General features: G+C 51.1%; 9 protein-coding genes across 9 annotated transcripts; 3 read left to right on the top strand and 6 right to left on the bottom strand.

The window, feature by feature from the left end:
• Positions 1–420: 420 nt before the first annotated feature.
• On the bottom strand, positions 421–867 carry BBBOND_0403760 (hypothetical protein, conserved; the record flags this gene model as incomplete). The annotated part of the gene is made up of 2 exons (XM_012914620.1): positions 421–509; positions 549–867. 2 exons carry the CDS (start codon positions 865–867, stop codon positions 421–423), a joined length of 408 nt encoding a protein of 135 aa, XP_012770074.1.
• Positions 868–1,856: 989 nt separating this feature from the next.
• Positions 1,857–5,019, top strand: BBBOND_0403750 (conserved membrane protein, putative; the record flags this gene model as incomplete). Its single annotated transcript, XM_012914619.1, has 4 exons — positions 1,857–1,938; positions 1,979–4,102; positions 4,140–4,717; positions 4,756–5,019. The coding sequence occupies 4 exons, from the start codon at positions 1,857–1,859 to the stop codon at positions 5,017–5,019; spliced, it is 3,048 nt and encodes a 1,015-aa protein (XP_012770073.1).
• A 144-nt stretch (positions 5,020–5,163) lies between these two features.
• BBBOND_0403740 (Der1-like family, putative) lies at positions 5,164–5,973 on the top strand (the record flags this gene model as incomplete). Its single annotated transcript, XM_012914618.1, has 1 exon — positions 5,164–5,973. One exon carries the CDS (start codon positions 5,164–5,166, stop codon positions 5,971–5,973), a length of 810 nt encoding a protein of 269 aa, XP_012770072.1.
• A 76-nt stretch (positions 5,974–6,049) lies between these two features.
• Positions 6,050–7,137, bottom strand: BBBOND_0403730 (hypothetical protein; the record flags this gene model as incomplete). The annotated part of the gene is made up of 2 exons (XM_012914617.1): positions 6,050–6,949; positions 7,057–7,137. The coding sequence occupies 2 exons, from the start codon at positions 7,135–7,137 to the stop codon at positions 6,050–6,052; spliced, it is 981 nt and encodes a 326-aa protein (XP_012770071.1).
• An 8-nt stretch (positions 7,138–7,145) lies between these two features.
• BBBOND_0403720 (CAAX metallo endopeptidase, putative) lies at positions 7,146–8,568 on the bottom strand (the record flags this gene model as incomplete). Its single annotated transcript, XM_012914616.1, has 3 exons — positions 7,146–7,868; positions 7,905–8,135; positions 8,176–8,568. The coding sequence occupies 3 exons, from the start codon at positions 8,566–8,568 to the stop codon at positions 7,146–7,148; spliced, it is 1,347 nt and encodes a 448-aa protein (XP_012770070.1).
• A 190-nt stretch (positions 8,569–8,758) lies between these two features.
• BBBOND_0403710 (proteasome subunit alpha type 1, putative) lies at positions 8,759–9,713 on the bottom strand (the record flags this gene model as incomplete). The annotated part of the gene is given in 5 exon segments (XM_012914615.1): positions 8,759–8,951; positions 8,988–9,127; positions 9,166–9,296; positions 9,337–9,571; positions 9,582–9,713. The coding sequence occupies 5 exon segments, from the start codon at positions 9,711–9,713 to the stop codon at positions 8,759–8,761; spliced, it is 831 nt and encodes a 276-aa protein (XP_012770069.1).
• A 267-nt stretch (positions 9,714–9,980) lies between these two features.
• On the top strand, positions 9,981–11,804 carry BBBOND_0403700 (phosphoglucomutase, putative; the record flags this gene model as incomplete). Its single annotated transcript, XM_012914614.1, has 1 exon — positions 9,981–11,804. One exon carries the CDS (start codon positions 9,981–9,983, stop codon positions 11,802–11,804), a length of 1,824 nt encoding a protein of 607 aa, XP_012770068.1.
• A 1,884-nt stretch (positions 11,805–13,688) lies between these two features.
• Positions 13,689–15,160, bottom strand: BBBOND_0403690 (hypothetical protein; the record flags this gene model as incomplete). The annotated part of the gene is made up of 2 exons (XM_012914613.1): positions 13,689–14,798; positions 14,837–15,160. 2 exons carry the CDS (start codon positions 15,158–15,160, stop codon positions 13,689–13,691), a joined length of 1,434 nt encoding a protein of 477 aa, XP_012770067.1.
• A 1,232-nt stretch (positions 15,161–16,392) lies between these two features.
• On the bottom strand, positions 16,393–17,208 carry BBBOND_0403680 (hypothetical protein; the record flags this gene model as incomplete). Its single annotated transcript, XM_012914612.1, has 1 exon — positions 16,393–17,208. One exon carries the CDS (start codon positions 17,206–17,208, stop codon positions 16,393–16,395), a length of 816 nt encoding a protein of 271 aa, XP_012770066.1.
• Positions 17,209–17,775: the final 567 nt, after the last annotated feature.

Genomic DNA, 17,775 nt, shown 5'->3' with positions numbered 1-17,775 from the left:
GGGTCTGGTGTAGCGGAGGTTATGGTTGTGTCCACGGGCGAGCCCTTCAGCAGGTCCACCTCCAAAAAGTCTACGGGCTGGAAGGCAGCCGTAATACGGTCCTTCACCGATGCGCTGCCGGATGGCTGGCTAGCAGTCGTGGGTCCCCTGCGATACAGTTTGTCGAACCGGAAGACGTCTAGCTTGCCCGGCACCTGCCAAGAGATGTGCAATGGCAACCTCGGCCACTTACTGGTAATTTACGCCACAACGTTGACATTTTAAAGCGCCAATACCCAACTGTGCGATTAGCGGTCGGGGAGCGCCGCCTGCGGCACCAGAGCGGCCGTCGCAACTCGCCCCCATCCGGAGCACAAAACAATGTAGCTACACATAGACACACAAGCGTCAATCAGTTACTGAGTGTGCACACGCTGTAAATTAGTGCTTCCGCAGAAGAATGTTGGCCATCTCAGGGGTGACCTTCGTCAGCTTGCGGCGAGCCTTTTTGGTCATCTTCGACACCTTCTCTGCGAGCGTATAACGGCACACTGGCGAAATTCACTTACTGTTGCTCACCAGTACCACTTCGTTACCCGCGGATTTGATCTCGTTGGCCTGCTTTTTGGCGCGCTTCTCGCGCAACTTGCGCAGCCGCTCTTTCCTGAGCTCCTGGGCCTTCTGAATAGCTTCGCTTGTTTCAGCTGATATCTCTTTCATTTCTCGCTTCATAGCCTGCGCCTCAGCCCACTTCTGGCGGCTGCGTTCCTCGGCGGAGCGGTCCCCGCCTGTCTTGGACAGCGCGCGGCAAGGCCGGACGTTTCTCTTCCATACGCGGCCGGAGAGCGGCGTGCCCTTGATGGAGAGCGAATCGTCTCCCGCGGTCATTTTTAATGTGCGATATCGGCTGACTCCGAACGACGGCCTATGCAGCCGTTGCAATTAACGGCTCGACAACATATATTTACGGGCTTATGAACAAAAGGTTGTAACCTTTCAAAAGCCGAACGTGTATTTACAATGTACGGTGAAGCACGACATGTGATGTCGCTGGTGCTGTTACGGGATGTCGCGCCCCGCCAGTAGGCAAAACGGAGCGGTGTGTTATAGTACGATGCGAATTCCGTTCAAAGTTCTCATATGTGTGCTATATCTAGGGCTGCATTCGGTTTGAGCCTGTGGTGTGTATGATTTGGCGGCTGTAATTTCACGGAGAGTACGCTGCAACGGCGAGCCACCGCATTACAGTATGTCTGGTACGGGATGAAACACCGACGTACGTTGACTGCACGGAAACACCCGAGGTGGACAGAGCTGCCAGGAGGCAGAGATCACTAAAAAGTTGCCTATGCGCTGTGCTGCGTCGAGTCGAGGATCCTGTGGAAGGCTTCTCGATATCCGAGACGCGATGAGGTGTGCGCAAATTGCTACCTCCGCTGTCCGACACGCGACAGCATCGGAGCCTCACGAAGTTCCACGCTGATGGCGATAAACGGCCGAAACGGTGCAGAGTATTAATTGTACGCTAGGCCAATGCGAGGAGATGGGCTGGAAATTTTTTAGCGCGCATTCGTGCTGCAGGTCGTGATAAATTTGCGCATACTCCAGTCAGGACTCTTCCCAGACGCAGCGCAGCCCGGCTCGTAGTACATGTGCGTCTGAGCTGTTCTGTTGCAGCATACAAATAAAGTGCCTGAGTCATGTAGTACACTTGAATCACGCATAGCGTCTCGCCCTTGGGAAAACGGTTCCCATTCACGTCACTTTATAAGTCTACAATCATAAAGCGGCACGATAATTTTTTTCTGACCCGGCCGCCCACAGACAATAACACCTGACAGCCACCACTACGCACTTCGACAACTGGCCAGTTGAAAATGGCGCCGTTTTTCGTTTACGCGTCTTTTCTCCTCGGCGCGCTCGTTCGGTCGAGCTTGGCGTTTAGGGTGAAGCACGCCAGTAAGTCCGCCACCACAAAGGCGTGCTCAACAACGTACAGGCGAACTGCTAGGTGCCGGACAAAAGATGCAAACACCTGCTTCGCCTTCTTTCTCCCAGATGGGAGTGTTCCTGGAGCCCAAGCTGATACCCGACCTAGATGGGAACATGGTGGTATCCTTCCTCCACACCAGTCCCACCTCTTCTGCTGAGGCCTACGACAGCGTCTCGCTGCCGCGGAACTCTAAGAAGTACGACGTTGGAGGAATTGTACAAGGCGTAGTCAAGGGAGACCCCGTCACGGTCATCCTGGGTACCACGACCGGCGCACGCTTCGACATCCTCTACGAAGCCACGGTCTCGGCAGAGCAGCCCGAGTTCAGGTTCCAGGTGCCACACGGAAAGTTCTACCTCAAAGTAGAAGGGTCCGGCTACAGGTTGCCTGGTGTTACGACGGTAGAGAGGCCCTGCAAGGGGCAACTCTGCCCCTTCAGCAACGCCGACTCGAAACTGGACATCGAGCGGCTGCGCGGCAAGCCAGGAGTGTACAAGTACACGTGGACGCTGCAGAACGCAGCGCAGTACGGCGTGGAAAGCCTCACCCAAATAGACCACAATGAGGCGTCGGTGTACAACGCGGAAAAACCAGGAATAGAGTCAAACATCGACTACAGTGACGCCGCTGCCAAACTCAAGCTTAACTACGGTATTGAACTTCACGGATCGTGGGGAAGCGAGTATGCCAACAGGCTTTTGGGAATTGTAGATGGTTGGGAGTTCTACAAACAGTTGTACAACAGTAACCAGAGGGTCCAGAAGTGGGTTCTCACCGACGAGCCGTTGTACCCCCAGGACGTATCCATCACCAACTTTGCAAAGACGTCCCATGACAGCCCTCTGCACGGTGCGCCTATGGATCTCCCTAGGGAAGAAAACTCAAAGTACACGCAGATTGTGACCCTCTCCAAGCTCGCCTTCACCTACGCCGTTAGACGAACGGTAGACGGGGATAACCGGAGACGCACCTACTTCTCCAGGAGGCTGCACAAGGCTGTGATCCGCGCGCTGTGCCTGCACAATCCGGACATCATGCGAGCACTCTTCTACCACATGCACGATATAAATCTTATTGAACCACAATACATCCACCCGCGGATGATCAACGGAAGACCTCTCACGAAGTTCCCCTACACCGACTATCAGTCATGGTTCAAGCACCCGGAGGAGCTCGTCGAAATTGCGACGACCTGGAGTGAGTACCCGCCCGGATTTCAAAAGATCAAGGGGCTTAAGTACTTGCTGCGCAGGCAGGATGGCACAGTGAACCCAGATGAACCCACCGCGCCCGCGGTTGCGTACCCAAGGGGACCGGATACAGACTCGTACATCGAGTTCATGGAATCTGGTTTCCACAACTACCCGGATATCCCCAGCCTTATCATCCACGAGTTGGGCCACTTCGTACACTCCAACGTAGTGCCGGCAGACCTGTTCGCGAAATGGCAGGAAATTGGTGGGTGGTTCAAGGACCCTAACGACCCCGACGGATGGTCAACCAGGCAGCAGACGGAGTTCGTGAATGCATACGGGCACAAGAAAAACCCGTCTGAGGATTTCGCCACCTGCATTGCCGACTACGTCCTCAATCCTAACAAGATTAAAAGCAGGGCTCCGCGCAAGTTCGAATTTATGCGCAATAACGTCATGAACGGCTCTCACTACGTGACCAAGGCGTCCCACGAGTTCACAGTGCTCAACCTTGGCAACCCAGACTACATGTACCCTGGAAGGATAATCCGTATCGATGTCAAGGTCGTCGGAAAGGTCAACGACGACAAGCGTGCGGAATTCAGGTTCCAGTTGGCCAATAACGGAGAAAAATCTTGTGCCACCAATGGAATGTTCAGGCTGACGTCCAGCGCAAAGACTTTCGTCGATGTACCCATGGTGGCGGACGGAGCACGCTGCAGCCACGTCCTCAAGGGGCGCATCACCATCAACAAGACGCAGAAACGTGGAGTATGGACCACTGATCAGATCATTGTAGCAGACGAGAACCGCCTCGAACGATACGTCGGTGCCGCCGATTTCGGCCTGAGGGTGTGGGTAGACAACGGTGCTGAGGACTTCCAGCCGCCAAGAGCCTTGATTCCAACGATTGCTCTCAGCTTAGTGGAAGGAAGAGGTGGGTTGTGGGATGCACATCACTCATAGTTGCTCAGAAAACGCCATCATGAGAGCAACATGGATGGTCGCGGACGACGGGATTTTGCGGGAGAAAGCCAGCGCATACGCAGCTATCTCCAACGAAAAATTCGGGCAACACAGTTTATCCAGTTTTAACCAAGGACTGGACCTGACGACCGGCGCAAAAGATGACTGGCGCACGGATAGGTGGGTTGGCAGCAGGAAGGTACCGTCCCAGATGTGTGCCGCGGAATATGTGCGAAAACGCGAAACTAGCCCTGCACCTTACTTCAACCAATACGCATTCGAAGGAGAGGACCGTTTTGATGGCTTAAGTCAGCGTGAGATCGCGCCGGGGCTCTTCAACTGTTTCGAGGTGTCGGTCAACGTCCCGTTGAGCCCAGCCGCACGATCTGGCGACTACCACCTGAGCAGCATTATCTCCTTCGATTCGGCGGGTAACTCCCAGATGCTTCAGTGGCCGAAATCTCAAGGACCATATGTAACATACCGAAACCGTCTAACCCAGGAAGACAACAGCAAACCCGAAGTACGCAACATCTGCGTCGACAGCGAACCCACCAACAAACATACCCCCAACGGAGAGACTAAGGTGAGCGCTTCCTATCTGGTTACCAGCATGTCTTTCAGGTGGATATCTTTTTCGAAATAAGGGACGTCCACAGTGGAATTGCAGGGTTGAAGGCGTCGTTAAGGGACCCATTCGGGGCAGGGTACACCGTCTACCCCAAGTTCGAGGATCAAAAGGACTGGCAGAAAATTCACTATCAATACATGCTCCCCCGCGGATCTATCCCTGGTGTTTGGCATTTGTCAGAAATCTCTGTCCAGGACCATGCTGGGAATGAGCTGAGGGCTGAATTGCACGAACGTGTGATTGTCGTGACTAAGTGAGGAATTGGGATGTTATATTGGCAGCTGCTCTTCGTCTTCCTGGCGGCGAGTGCTCGCACTCACGCCCGCTCGGTAGGACGCAGTTGTGCTGGCCAATCATGGAGCACGTCGCAAGTCTTCCCCAATGCCAAAACGCCGCGAGGGATGCTGAAAAGCGGGTCCAAATACGATGTAGCTGTGGTACCCACAAGATCAACAAAGCAACGCTTTGCCATGGTGCCCACTGAGGAGCGGAACGAAACCAGTTTGAGCTCACTACTTGACTCCAGGGAACACTGGTGGATTTCAAGGTACATCAAGGCTATTCAGCGCATACCGCCAGTCACCGGCGTCTATGTGGCCTTGTCGAGTATTTCCGCGCTCCTCGCATGGGCGCTGAACGAAAACTACATGTTAGACGCGCTGCAGTTTGACCTGCAAAGAGTGAAACGTGGCGAGCTCTGGCGACTCATAACTCCGTTTCTGAACTTCGGGCCACTGTGGCTGGCACACATGTTTATGCTGCAGTCTGTGGTGCTCTACATGTCGTCTGTTGAGATATCACACTGCGCAAGACCTGAGAAGTTTGTTGAATTCATGGCCTTCGGATTGGCGCTACTCTCATCCTACGGGGTCGCGGAAGCTATTGCGGGACGGCACGAGGCGACAATGTCAAGCGCGGCTTACCACTTGCACACCTACGTGCTCTACTACTGGAGCCGTCTAAACGAAGGGTCAGTGGTGAACTGCTTCGACCTGTTCACGTTACCGGCGGAGTCGGTACCTTTAATGTTTTTGCTGCAGAACTACCTGCTCTACCGAGAATTCTACTTTGCGGATATAGTGGCAATAGGTGGCGCATACATCTACTTCTACTACCTATTCGACACCAAGCCTGTATGGCCGCTGAGGCGCCTCCGAGGAGGCCGCTTCACTAGACTCTACCAACGTTTCAACAATGAAATATCCCGGTAATATTGTTAATGATAGTATAATTGCACACGTTAATGCATATATCTTCATTGATGTGGCACGTTCGGGCTGGCACTGATTACAGATCGGCCTCTGAACCTGCGGGGCGGGAGTCTGGAGCTCGCTCCCCGGTCGGTAACGCTAGGGCCGAATCGATGCGAGTTGCAAGCTGCCGTAAGATATGAGCACATACATCAAAACCTACGTCATGCGGCACGCGCGGGTAAGCATCACGTTTGGCCACGAGGGCAGCGCGTATCCGTTCGGCACCCTCACAACCGAGCTGTGACACCGCTTCCAACGCCAATACCATCTGTATTAGAGAAAGGCGCGAACAGTTCAGGCCCTTAAGAACAGTATTGGCAGTAGGCACGGTGTCAGATTGCGGGCCAAACCGGGCCAGCGCCAGTAAAGACCTAACTGTCTCCAGGGGTCCCAACTTCCCGGCTCGTGAACGCAATTCCCGACAAATCACAGCCACCGTAGCAGTTTCGACGCCAGCTTTGGCGGCTGCTGTCGCAAAGTTGGCAAGTGCCACATCGTCGAAACTGGGTATATCAGCAACGGATCTAGACACCAAAAGTTCCAGCAGCTCTTGGTCGCAGTGGCGCAATCTGGTGAGGGCATGCAGGAGCTCGCAAGCATCCAATGGCCGTAGTTGCTCGATGTTGGTTTTCACTATGCCGGCGCAACGCGACACCACTGCTGTGTTGGTGAAGTGGACGCGCGAAAAGGAACGTATCACCGAGCGAGCGTCCTTGAGCCCGAGCGACGGCAGATGGTCGAGATGCGACACTATGGCCGAAAAAAGTTGGAAGTTGCGATAATGCGCCTTAGAAAGGCTGGCGAGCACACTGGTAGTGGCAGAGGCGTTTAAATTGGGAAGGTGCCGAAGAACAGCCGCGGAAATATGTGCGAGCTCCTCCTTCCCCGTCAAGCCTGAACTAAAGATGAACGCCAAAATGGACGGATAGAATATCTTTTAACGTATGTGTACTGTTATAAAGGGGACGTATGTGTGGATTCCAGGAACACATTGCGGCTGGAGAGCGGAAACCGCGCTATAGACAACGCACCTTCACGGACGCAGCGACGGATTGCCGCGGCCACGCCATCGACGCCAGCGGAGTTGAGCCTTTGCAACAGCTGTGAGTGAACGCAACTCATTTATTAAGTCAAAGCTTCATATCCGCCATAGCCTTGTAGATAGCGTAGACACGCTCGAACAACACCGGGTGCGTGAAGTGGTACCACGAGTAAAGCGGGTCGTGGTGGATCATGGACTTGTTGTTGTGGTGAATTTCGACCAGGGCCTTGGCCAGCTCCTCGCCGTAGCCCATCTTGACGGCGAAATTGTCAGCCTGGTACTCCCCGTAGCGCGTGATGGTCGTGCCGATGATGTGCATCAGCGCACCCAGAGGGGTGTAAACGCAGCCGAAGAGGGTTATGCCCACGATGAAGGCGCGCTCGCCGTCATATCCGAAGCTGCGGAACATGGAAGCGTCGTCCTTGTAGAGCTTGAACAGGTAGAAAATGGCAAACAGTTGCGAGAGGCTGAATACCAGCATCTTCGTAACGTGGTTGTACTTCCAGTGGCCCATCTCGTGGGACGTAATGGCAATAATCTGCGACTTCGGCTGCTTGAGGAGCGTGTCGTACATCACGATCTTCTTGAACCACCACATACCGTAGAAGTACATGTTGGAGTGGTTGGAGCGCTTGGACCCGTCCATAAGCTTGATCTCACGCAACGGGAACCTCAGTTTCCCGGCAAGGTCCTCAATACCCTTCTTCAGTTCGTCATCATTCAGGGGCTCGAATTTGTTGAACAGCGGTGCGATCAGGTCGGGGTAAATGATCAACATGAACAAGTAGAAGATCGCCGCGAAGATGCAGACCTAACAACGTTTAAAGACACAGCATAACAAACTCACGTAAATGTAGAACAAATCGCCACCCCAGTGCACCAGGAATATAACGATGCTGAGCACAGGCGCGCCGATCACGCACTGCAGGACCAGCGATATGGCGAGATCCTTAAAGAAGAGCCGCAACGTCTTCTTGTTGAAACCGTGCTTCTCCTCCAGCACGAAGTCGGCGTATAGACCGAATGGGATGTCCAGAGTAGTGTCGATAAGCAGTTTGATGCCGCAGAAAATCAGGGACTGAATACACATTGTCAAAATCTCGGCGCAACACCCTCACCTGGTAGGTCTCTGAAGGTTTGCTGAGCAGACTGCCGGAAAAACGCCAAAGTTTAGGACCAAAAAACGTAAACAAAAGTATCAATGAAACAACCGTCTGTAAAACCGAACTGATGATCTGGAAGACCAACTTGTCACGCGCATATTCAACGGTCTTGTGGTAATCTTCCGAAAGCAGGTACACATCTACGTGCTGCTGCGCTTTTTTGCGGATTTCGTCCGAGTCGTCGCCTGATTCGCCCTTTCGGTTGGGATCGCGTGCAAGGCGCAACTCCTTGTTGATCACGCAGAGCTGTCTGATGTTGAGGTAGTGCTCAAAAAACTCATTGATCACCAGCGCACCGAGATAGAATTCAAAATGAAATGGCGAATGAAACAAATTGTGGATTCCCATCGTGGCGAGGAAGAAAAATTAAATGACGAGAAGACAGCGCCGACGCCCAACAGTTCAGGGGATGATGGTGTAGTACAGCGTGGTAGACGTGCTAAAGAAGACCAACAACGAACACACCGCATAACAACATCGAAGATATTACTGCAATTCTGTTGTGTGCGTGCCTCACGCTTCCGAGACCCGCATTGGTCTACATGGTCACATCCTGAGGCTCACCCGCGACGACCTGAAACAATGTGATAATGGGTAGGGAAACGGCGGCTGTGTCAAATACTGAGCGCGAGCCCACCTTCTCGATATACGGCTGGATCTCCTCAGCAGTCAGCAGCTTGAAGGGCATGCCCTGGCCCAGAACGCAGGCGGTGACCATATCAGAGGTGAACCTGATCACACATGAAATCGCTGGCGCGGTAACTCACTCTACGTCGTGGGGCATGGTCAGCTTGACCGCCTTCACGGCGTGGTAGAGCAACGAATCAACGTTGCAACTCTCGAAATTAGCGATCTTGCGCTCCAGATATGTTTTCGCGCTCTGACAGCGGGCGCCGAAAGCAGCCGCCTGCAAGCAACTGTTAATCCTCACGAACGGCCACTCACGTTGTATTCCACCACGTTGCCGCTCGGGCACGTCTCATAGAGGCGCAAGCCAACCTTCTCGTCGTATCCCGCGACGAGGAGACCCACTCCAAAAGGACGTTTGGACGCAACTTGCGTGTTGGCTTGGGACTCTGATGCGTCATGAGCTAATCCAACGGCGTCACCACCCACTTCGCGAAACCAGGGAGACCAGCTTACTAGCGGTGATGTCGCACCCGTACAAGTAGCGGTTGTTCAGGCACTCGTTGCGCATGAAGTTCACGATCATCTTGGCGTCAGACGTGATGCCAGACATGGCCACGGCGATGTAGTCGGCAATGCGAAAGATCTTGTCTTGATAATCAGCGTGCTTCGACGTCTTGCGCCTCACGGCACATAACACCTGCGGAATCTCGATTTTCGAAGTCTACACCTACGATGTGCGTTGCAGACTTGATTCCAACGCAGCACGAGCCCTGCTTGACCGCCTCCATTGCGTATTCAACCTGGAACAGACGCCCCTGAGGCGACCAGGTGATACAGTCCGTGTCGTACTGGTTGCGGTACATCTTCACAGGCTCGGGATACGACAGAATTATATGTACACACTGACTGATGAAGCCTGTCCGGCTTTAGAAGAAGATGCTGCTGTCGCGCGGGACGCAGCTCCGCTGCAACAGATCCTTCTGGGGAGACCGTCAAGACAAACGCGGCATCACTTAAAAGCGCCAGTGCATGAGCAGAACGTTCTCTAATGTTGTAGCGGCGGCCGTGTTTATTGCCTGCGGCGCTCGTTGGCAGGACTCTGTGGAGGTGTGTAGAGTACGCTCACGTAGATGCCAAACGTTGGAAGTCTGCCCGCGTCAGGGGCCGAAGCCGAGGACTTCATCAGCATCAGACCTGGACCAGACATACCGGAGGGGTATGTCGACCTGGACTATGGTACCAGCGGGTACAGGGGAGTAGCTGACACACCGCCGAATCACCTCGACCATGTAGTATACCGGTGCGGCGCCCTGTTGGCAGCTCTGCCGTTCCTGAGGAACTCCAAAAGCCTCTACAATGTGAAGCTGTCCCTCGCCGGACCTCTCAGTAGTGTCGTGGTAGCCGGGATTGATCGCGTTCAATCTGCCGGTGCTGTAATCACTGCCAGTCACAACCACGCCACAGAAAATGGAATCAAACTGCTCGAGGCTGATGGAAACATGCTTGAAACTGCATGGGAGAAAGAATTCACGGCACTGGTGAACTTTAGGGGGCCGATATCTCATGCAGTTGCACGGGTATTGAAGAAGTATGGTGTCGTACGCGTGCAACGAAACCGGGTGCCATACACGATCCTCGTAGGACACGACACCAGGGAATCGAGCCCAAAGCTCGCTGCAATCTTCAAGGCAGGCGTCGAGGCCATGGCTGATGTAATGAGGCTGGAAAGGATAACATGCGTGGTGCTGGGAGCAGTGACGACGCCCACGGTAGGGTTCCTTCTCAACAACTCCCTACTCTCGGCTTCGAATGATGACATGTATGTGGAGGCATTGAGGCGCTCTTTCCACGCTACGCTGGACTCCCTTGTTGCTCTAGGTTGCATCAAAAGATCTCTGAAAACTGACGCCCACCAATCTCTTTTCTATGACTGCTCTTATGGAGTTGGGGGTAATGTCGTCTACAAGCTATTCGAGTGCTTGAGGGAAATCGCAATCATTCCCCACCTCTGTCATAGCCCTATTTGGCTAGGGGAGCAAATGCAACACATGCTTAACCACGAATGCGGGGCTAACTATGTTCTGAGCGAGCAACGCCCGCCAGCGCTCGTAGAGAGTCGCATAACCGTCTACGAAGACAAGTGGTTCTGCTCGTTCGATGGAGATGTGGACCGATTAGTGTACTTCAGCCCGCACAAGGGAACGATCCGCCTCATAGACGGCGTTCGACTGCTCCTCATCAAGATGAAATTTCTGAATTTTGCATTGTCTAACTGGGTCCGCGAAGGCGACGAAGTTCTAAAAGTGGGAGTCTTGCTAAATCACTATGCAAACGGTGCCGCTTTAAACTTCATCAAGCAGCTAATGACGGAGTGGAACGAAGCTGACCCCCGAGTGCACTGGAGCATGCAGCTATGCAAAGTGGGAATGAAAAATATGCAGGCGAAGGTGCCCAACTATCACATTACGATTTTGTATGAGGCCAATGGTCATGGCAACGTTGTTTTCAGTAAGGATTCGCCACTACACCGTGACAACGGAGACTGCGGGTACAGGAGGCTCATGATTAACGTGTCTGCCATGTTTAACAATCCCATAGGAGATGCGATTGCAAACTCATTGTTCATAGAATTGGCCCTCCGAACTCTGGAGCTTTCTTATGAGGATGTGTTGCAGTTTTACGAGGAGCTGCCATACGTCAATGTGTCCGCGCGAATTCCTTCGGAAAAACGCTCCATATTCCGTACAAAACCCGACGACGACTCCGTCTTAGAGGAGCCAGCTGAGCTGATGCGGTTGGTAACCGAAGCTGTCGCCAAGGTGCAAGGCGCACGCGCTTTCATCAGGCCGTCAGGCACGGAAGCCCTCTGCCGCATATACTCCGAAGCGCCAAGCGAAGCACAGGCACGAGCGCTCGCTAACGTTATAGTGGAACATATGACATCGTTTTTGTGAGGGTTATACCCATGAGGGGTGTGACATGCCCAACAGTCGCTCGGGACCAGAATCACAAAACGGCGGGCATGTTTGTCATTAACTTGTTATTCGAGTTGCTTAACCCAACACGTGTTGAGACACTGCGTGTAATTACACGTTCACTTCTAGCCTGACTTTATCATTATGTCGTGTGATTGCGTTAATAGGGCCGATTTTCGGCATAGCGGAAATACAGCGTCACGCTGTCGTGACGAGTGTGCGGCATAACGGGCATCCAATGTGATTCAACGCATGAAGACCTATGAAGGCGCCATTCACATCGGAGGATGTCCTGGATAGCGCAACAATTTTTTGCTGCACAGGGTAAACGCAACCGAACGCAGAGCCGTTTAATAGATACAGGATCCAAATTTGCACGTGCATCAACAGTACGTGAGTTGCAACCAATTTCACCGTTGTCTTACGTGGAACTTAAAAGATGACAAGTCACCCCTGTCACGAGCAGACCAACACCGAGTACATATTGTGGATCTTACTTGTCTGTTAGCAACCCCCAAGCTACACTGAGCAGCATGCGGGAACAAGCGCCTATATCTGTCAGAGTTGACTGATGCCGAGAAAAACACAAAGTTGTTGTGAAACCATTGTTTCAGGAAATGAACATCTTCCAGTGGTAGCCCTCCACGAAAGAAACGAGATGATACAGTGTTCGTCTCCAGACAGTATACATGAGTGTTGGAAGCTCATTTTCAGTCGAAGCTGCCCGTGCAGATGCCGGCGCCACTCGTGCCATTTTGCTGTATAAATATACCACAGTCTATCACAAATTGGTTTTTAATCAAATGCGCTCAGTAGAGCGTCACAGATGCATAAGAACAGGTACATCAATTTTAAGTATCGTATACGGTTGCATATGTCGGAAGACGCATTGCTTGCAAACCGCGTTGAATGACAATACGCGCCATAGAGCACACATGGACCACAACACTACCGTTATACACTGTGGAAACGTTATATACACATTACGTTGCACCCCTAAACAATACACCCAGTCATTTACCAACAAATGCCGGACATGCGGCGAAGCTTAGTTTCGCTAAGGATGAGTAGAAGGAATGCAACTATATTTACATTAGATATATGAGATGTTTCGTCTACAAGCCGCCACATCTGACGCTACCAAGCTGCCCTCGACGAGCTTCGCAACGTTTCCATCAATGTGCATCACGTGACCAACAAACGTCACACCATGCTATAACCGCTTTGCGTAAACAAACTAGCGCCATTAGAAGCTCTGCTTCAGCACCTCGCTGAGTGTATGCGATAGGTGTGCATGTAGAGATGGGCGGCCCATTACGGGACTTATGAACGCGACGGACTCGTGAATAGTAACCGACGAGCTCAGCAAATGCCAGGCCACGAACTCCGGTTACACGTCCGTAATATTGCCGTTCTGCACCGCCTGCCAAGTTGAGTGCTTCTTCATGCACAGCAGCGTTGTCTACTTCCGCCTTGGTGTTGATGCCAGCTGTTGAAGGCATACACATTGGAGGATATTATCCCCGTGTTTTGCTGGTTACATGACAGATCTTTCTGTTTGCCCTAAATGTTAGTCTATCCATTTTTAGAATTGCCTACATTTTTCGTTCAGCCTATTACAAATATGCTTTTGTGCCGCCCCTTAACAAGGCAACACCTCCTGTGACTTTCTTGTCACACTAAGATGTTTTCCACCACCATTTAAACAAGAGGGCGCAATCTGCCAAGGTGGTAGTCAAACATACGCTCGACACATCCATCTTGTATCTAGAAGCAGCAACGATATGCGAGATATCGCAAATCGTCTACTCGCACGTAAGTCCGATAATTAAAATGCCTAATTTCCATTATACCAAGGCCGTCTTATGTTGCTTGTTTATTTTCCGCTTCTTTGGGTTTAACTTTTTCGCTCGGGTACGTGAAAAACAACGCAGCGTAGCAAACAAGATTGATTGTCGCGCCTGTTGCAATAATGTACATCATTGATTTCCGTAATGCATTGGCATTCGTTTCTTTAATAACGGCATCCATGGTTTCAAAAGACGCTTTGGATGGAACGTAGCCGAACACTTTCTCAGACAAATACGCAGAAACTTGGTATAAAATTACACTACTCCCAATGCCTGCTATGGTTCGAATAGTAGCGGATGCGGTGGCTTGAAGATCAGGTTCTATCGAATTCTTTACAAGTGTCCTGTCTACAGCGCCAATAGTCAAAAGAGTAGTCCCAAGAGCTACCAACTCCGCATAATGATACCAAAGCAAACGCCCGTTTGGCTTCGGGCCTAAAAAGAACAACAAACACGCAACATATCGTACGACCATCACAACGGTTCCACAACTAAGAATGCCGTAATCCTCGTACGATTCCCCAATGGTTTTCACAACCAAACCGCCACATCCAGCACCTACAGCAGCGCCGATGAGTGTAACTGAGACTGCGAATCCCGACATTACCTTAGATACTCCCGTGTATTGCAGATAAATGCTCATATACGAAAATGCGCACATCAGCGACTCAGAGATGAACACGGTAACAATAAGAATAAGAGGTGTAGGCTTCGTAAGAACTTCACTAAATACCCTTGCGATAAGTTCACTAGAACTGGTGGGCGATTTGGGAGAATCACTCGGCGGTGTGGGAGAAATAGTCGAAGATGTGGAACTGCTGCCACCATCAGCATCTTTGTTTGGTCTACCTTGCATTCCGAATAAAATGGCAATGGCCATCAGAATCCATACGTAGCCCAAGACAACGTAAGAGGTGCGCCACCCAATATATCCGAGCAAAACCTTCTGAGCAACCAACGTAGTGACCATAGCGCAAAACACACGCCCCAAACTGCTCAACCCTTGCAATATACCGAAAATCAGGCTCGAATTCCCGCTGTTTTTCATGGTTGCAACAATTTTCTGATGAACAGGGTAGATGGATGCGAATCCAAAGCCGTGCAAGAAGCGCAATAGCAGAATCTGAGGGTCCATTATAAGTGCCACATACGGCCACTTACCGCTTTGTAATGTGAAACCAAGCTTACAAGAATAGAGGCCATTCCGAGAACCAACAATCCTGCAGCGAGCAGATGATGTGGTTGGGACGTGTCTGCCAAAATACCCCAAATTAGGCAACACCCCAAACGTGACATTTTAGAAACCGTTGCCATAGTTGACAACTGGGACTGCGAAAAACCCAACGTCGCCTCGAATGCTCGCATACACATAGACAAAATCTGCTGGTCGTAGCCTTGCATAAACGACACCAGATTATAGAGGAACCTTGCGAAGCCTTCATATTCCACCGTTGGTTTCGATGCTGCAGTTTTTTCTGCAGACATTGTTACGAAGATGCTTCGGTGGTCCTCATAAACAATGTGTATTAATCAACTAGTAAAAGCTATCATTATATTCGACTTGGAATCGACACATGCAAGCCAAAATGGCAAATTATGTGTAATCGATAAACCACGCGGCAAGCAGGTGGTCCGCAAATAGTAATTCGCACATTGGACGGCGTGTGTTAATTGCTACCTTCATCGCGCAAATACATGCTTTACCTCGCCGCAGACCGCTCCCAACAGGTCAGGGGGAGGAATGTCGCTGACCACGAATCCACAAATCCAACGAGAGATTCTTCAACTTTTCAATGCCTGTTCAATCGCACATGCACAATTAATATTGCGGAATTTGTGCACACACAACGGGGGACGGCAACGTCGCCCTCGACTATTAGTGTGTGCGACCTTCCGCGGCCGTAGTGATAGATGCGAAGATGGAAGGCCACGTCAGTAGTCTTAAACTGCGACCAACAAGTTGGCCATGAATCGGGCGAAACGTCTTAGATTGCTGAGTCCTCCGAAAAGCGCGGCCCATTTGATCCATTCTCCAGCAAGGCAGCACCTAAATGTGCCAGTGAAATGCTGCTGAAACTGATGCGATAACACTGGCACTCAGACGAAAGGCTACGTGCGTAGAGTGTCACATAAACAGTTTATTTACGCTGTATGATAATATCTCTCTTAACGCTGTAATGCGCTGGCACCACCGAACTATGCGTCGGTATCAACGATCTCTAACACTCCTGAGGAGGTATGAAAAAGTGCACAGCGTGATTCTTCGACTGAGAGTCGCCACACTATGTGTATGGTTTACGGACAGTGATGCGTGTGGTGTTGGTACAAGAACGCGCCAGAGTACTCCATGCACGAGACTAAATAGATGTTCATAACTTTGTTGATACTCAATCTACGGCAAACGTTTGGCGGGTAAAGCGCGTGTACACGAAACCGCCTCCACTAGCATGTCAAGAATGAAAATGTTTTGCAGCGCACTGGTAAACGGTACGCATAATCACATTTTGTTGAAGTCCTTTTGACCTCATATGCACAACCCACGCAACGCTAAAACCGCAAATCGGCAAAGATTAAAGTTTTGGTGACTATGTGTTCATTAAAATATCCAACGCCTTGAGGGCATCGAAAGCCTAGATGCCAGCAAGGCACAACCGCTCAACGTAAACCGGAACTCTCATCACATCTGGCATATGTTTAGCCGTTTCAGTATCTAACCTTCAAAAACATTCATAAAGGGTTGCCAACTGCAAAGAATGTAAACCTGCGTACAACATTGGCGCAATCCCCACGAGGACTGCTGCACAGTCTTCCGGCCTCTTCGAGCACGAGGCCTCCCACGTCGCTTCTGAACTGTAAGCGGACTCGTACTGGCCAGGGGTTTTAATCTCATTCAGGAACTGCTCACAGCCATCCGCAATTTTATCTACATCCTTTGCGATGCTGTCAGGTGTGACACCATTGACCTTTACGATGTTTTCATAATCACTTTCGTGGAGCGCAAAAAAGCGCTTGATATCCACAAAGTCGGTTTTATTCATACGTTCCGTGAATCTACGCAGCAGGTCTCCAACTGCCGGCAAGTCCTTAAATTCCTTTTTCTGCATGAACTCCCTCGAAAGGCGTTTGACTTTTTCGACAGATGGTACATACGTCGTACCGACAGGCTTGTCTACTAGGAAATTGTAAAGTGCGTAACCTAAAGCCTGCGTGTTAAACTTGGAAGTTCCCTTGACAGCTATCAGCCAGTCAAGGCACTCCTTGAGGTTACGAGGGACATCGGTCAGCGAATGGTACACCATTCTCTGCATAGCTCTCAAATTATCATTTTGGTTAACATTGTTCTGAGGTTTAGCGTCGTTAGCATTGTCTTGAGGTTTAAGCATCTTGTTACTGCACTTACTATAACAGAATAAATGGCTTTTCTTACGCCCACTAGTGAGCAAATATTGCTTACATAGTTCATGTGCAAAGTATGATTCAAGGGTGGAATTTATACACCGAAGGATGCCAACAGTCGTTATAACAAGCTGCATCTTGCACGTGACGGATTCAAAAGCAGTGCGGCGGACCAAAATTAGCAGTGCACCTGAACCTCATAGTACCGTCTTCAGGTAGAGATACACAATCAGACTACCTTCAGGCTGCGCTCTCTTAAGAGCGATTTCGAAATTCGCAGTTCCTAAACGGAGTTTACATTCGTAGGTAAAACGTCTATTGAAAAGGTATGTTGCCAGCATAAATTGAAACAAACTACACTGGCTTATCCTCGCGGCACAAAGAATGCGTACACTCCACCCAGACTGGCATTGTGCCCACTCGCGCTGCAACCCTTTAGGGGTTACAAGTAACTAGGTAACCACTTCTGCGGTGGCCTCACGTGGTGGTAGTTGGGGTGTGGTACGGGGTCACGACTCTAAGGATCACTACAATGCTAAGCACAGATGCCCTTTACTGCGTCGTTCACCCAGACAAGGTCCAATATTTATAGGGTGTCACATTTAGACACCGATTCACCTCATCTAACCAGCCACTCACCCGGCGGATGACCCTACATCCCCAATTTGCCAACTGGGTGTCACTCCTGTGTTACCATTGGCCTA

The sequence above is a fragment of the Babesia bigemina genome (assembly GCF_000981445.1).
Source record: "Babesia bigemina genome assembly Bbig001, chromosome : IV".
NCBI lineage: Eukaryota > Apicomplexa > Aconoidasida > Piroplasmida > Babesiidae > Babesia > Babesia bigemina.
Note: the sequence above shows the minus strand (reverse complement) of the source record. Positions and strands in the feature narration are given on the sequence as shown.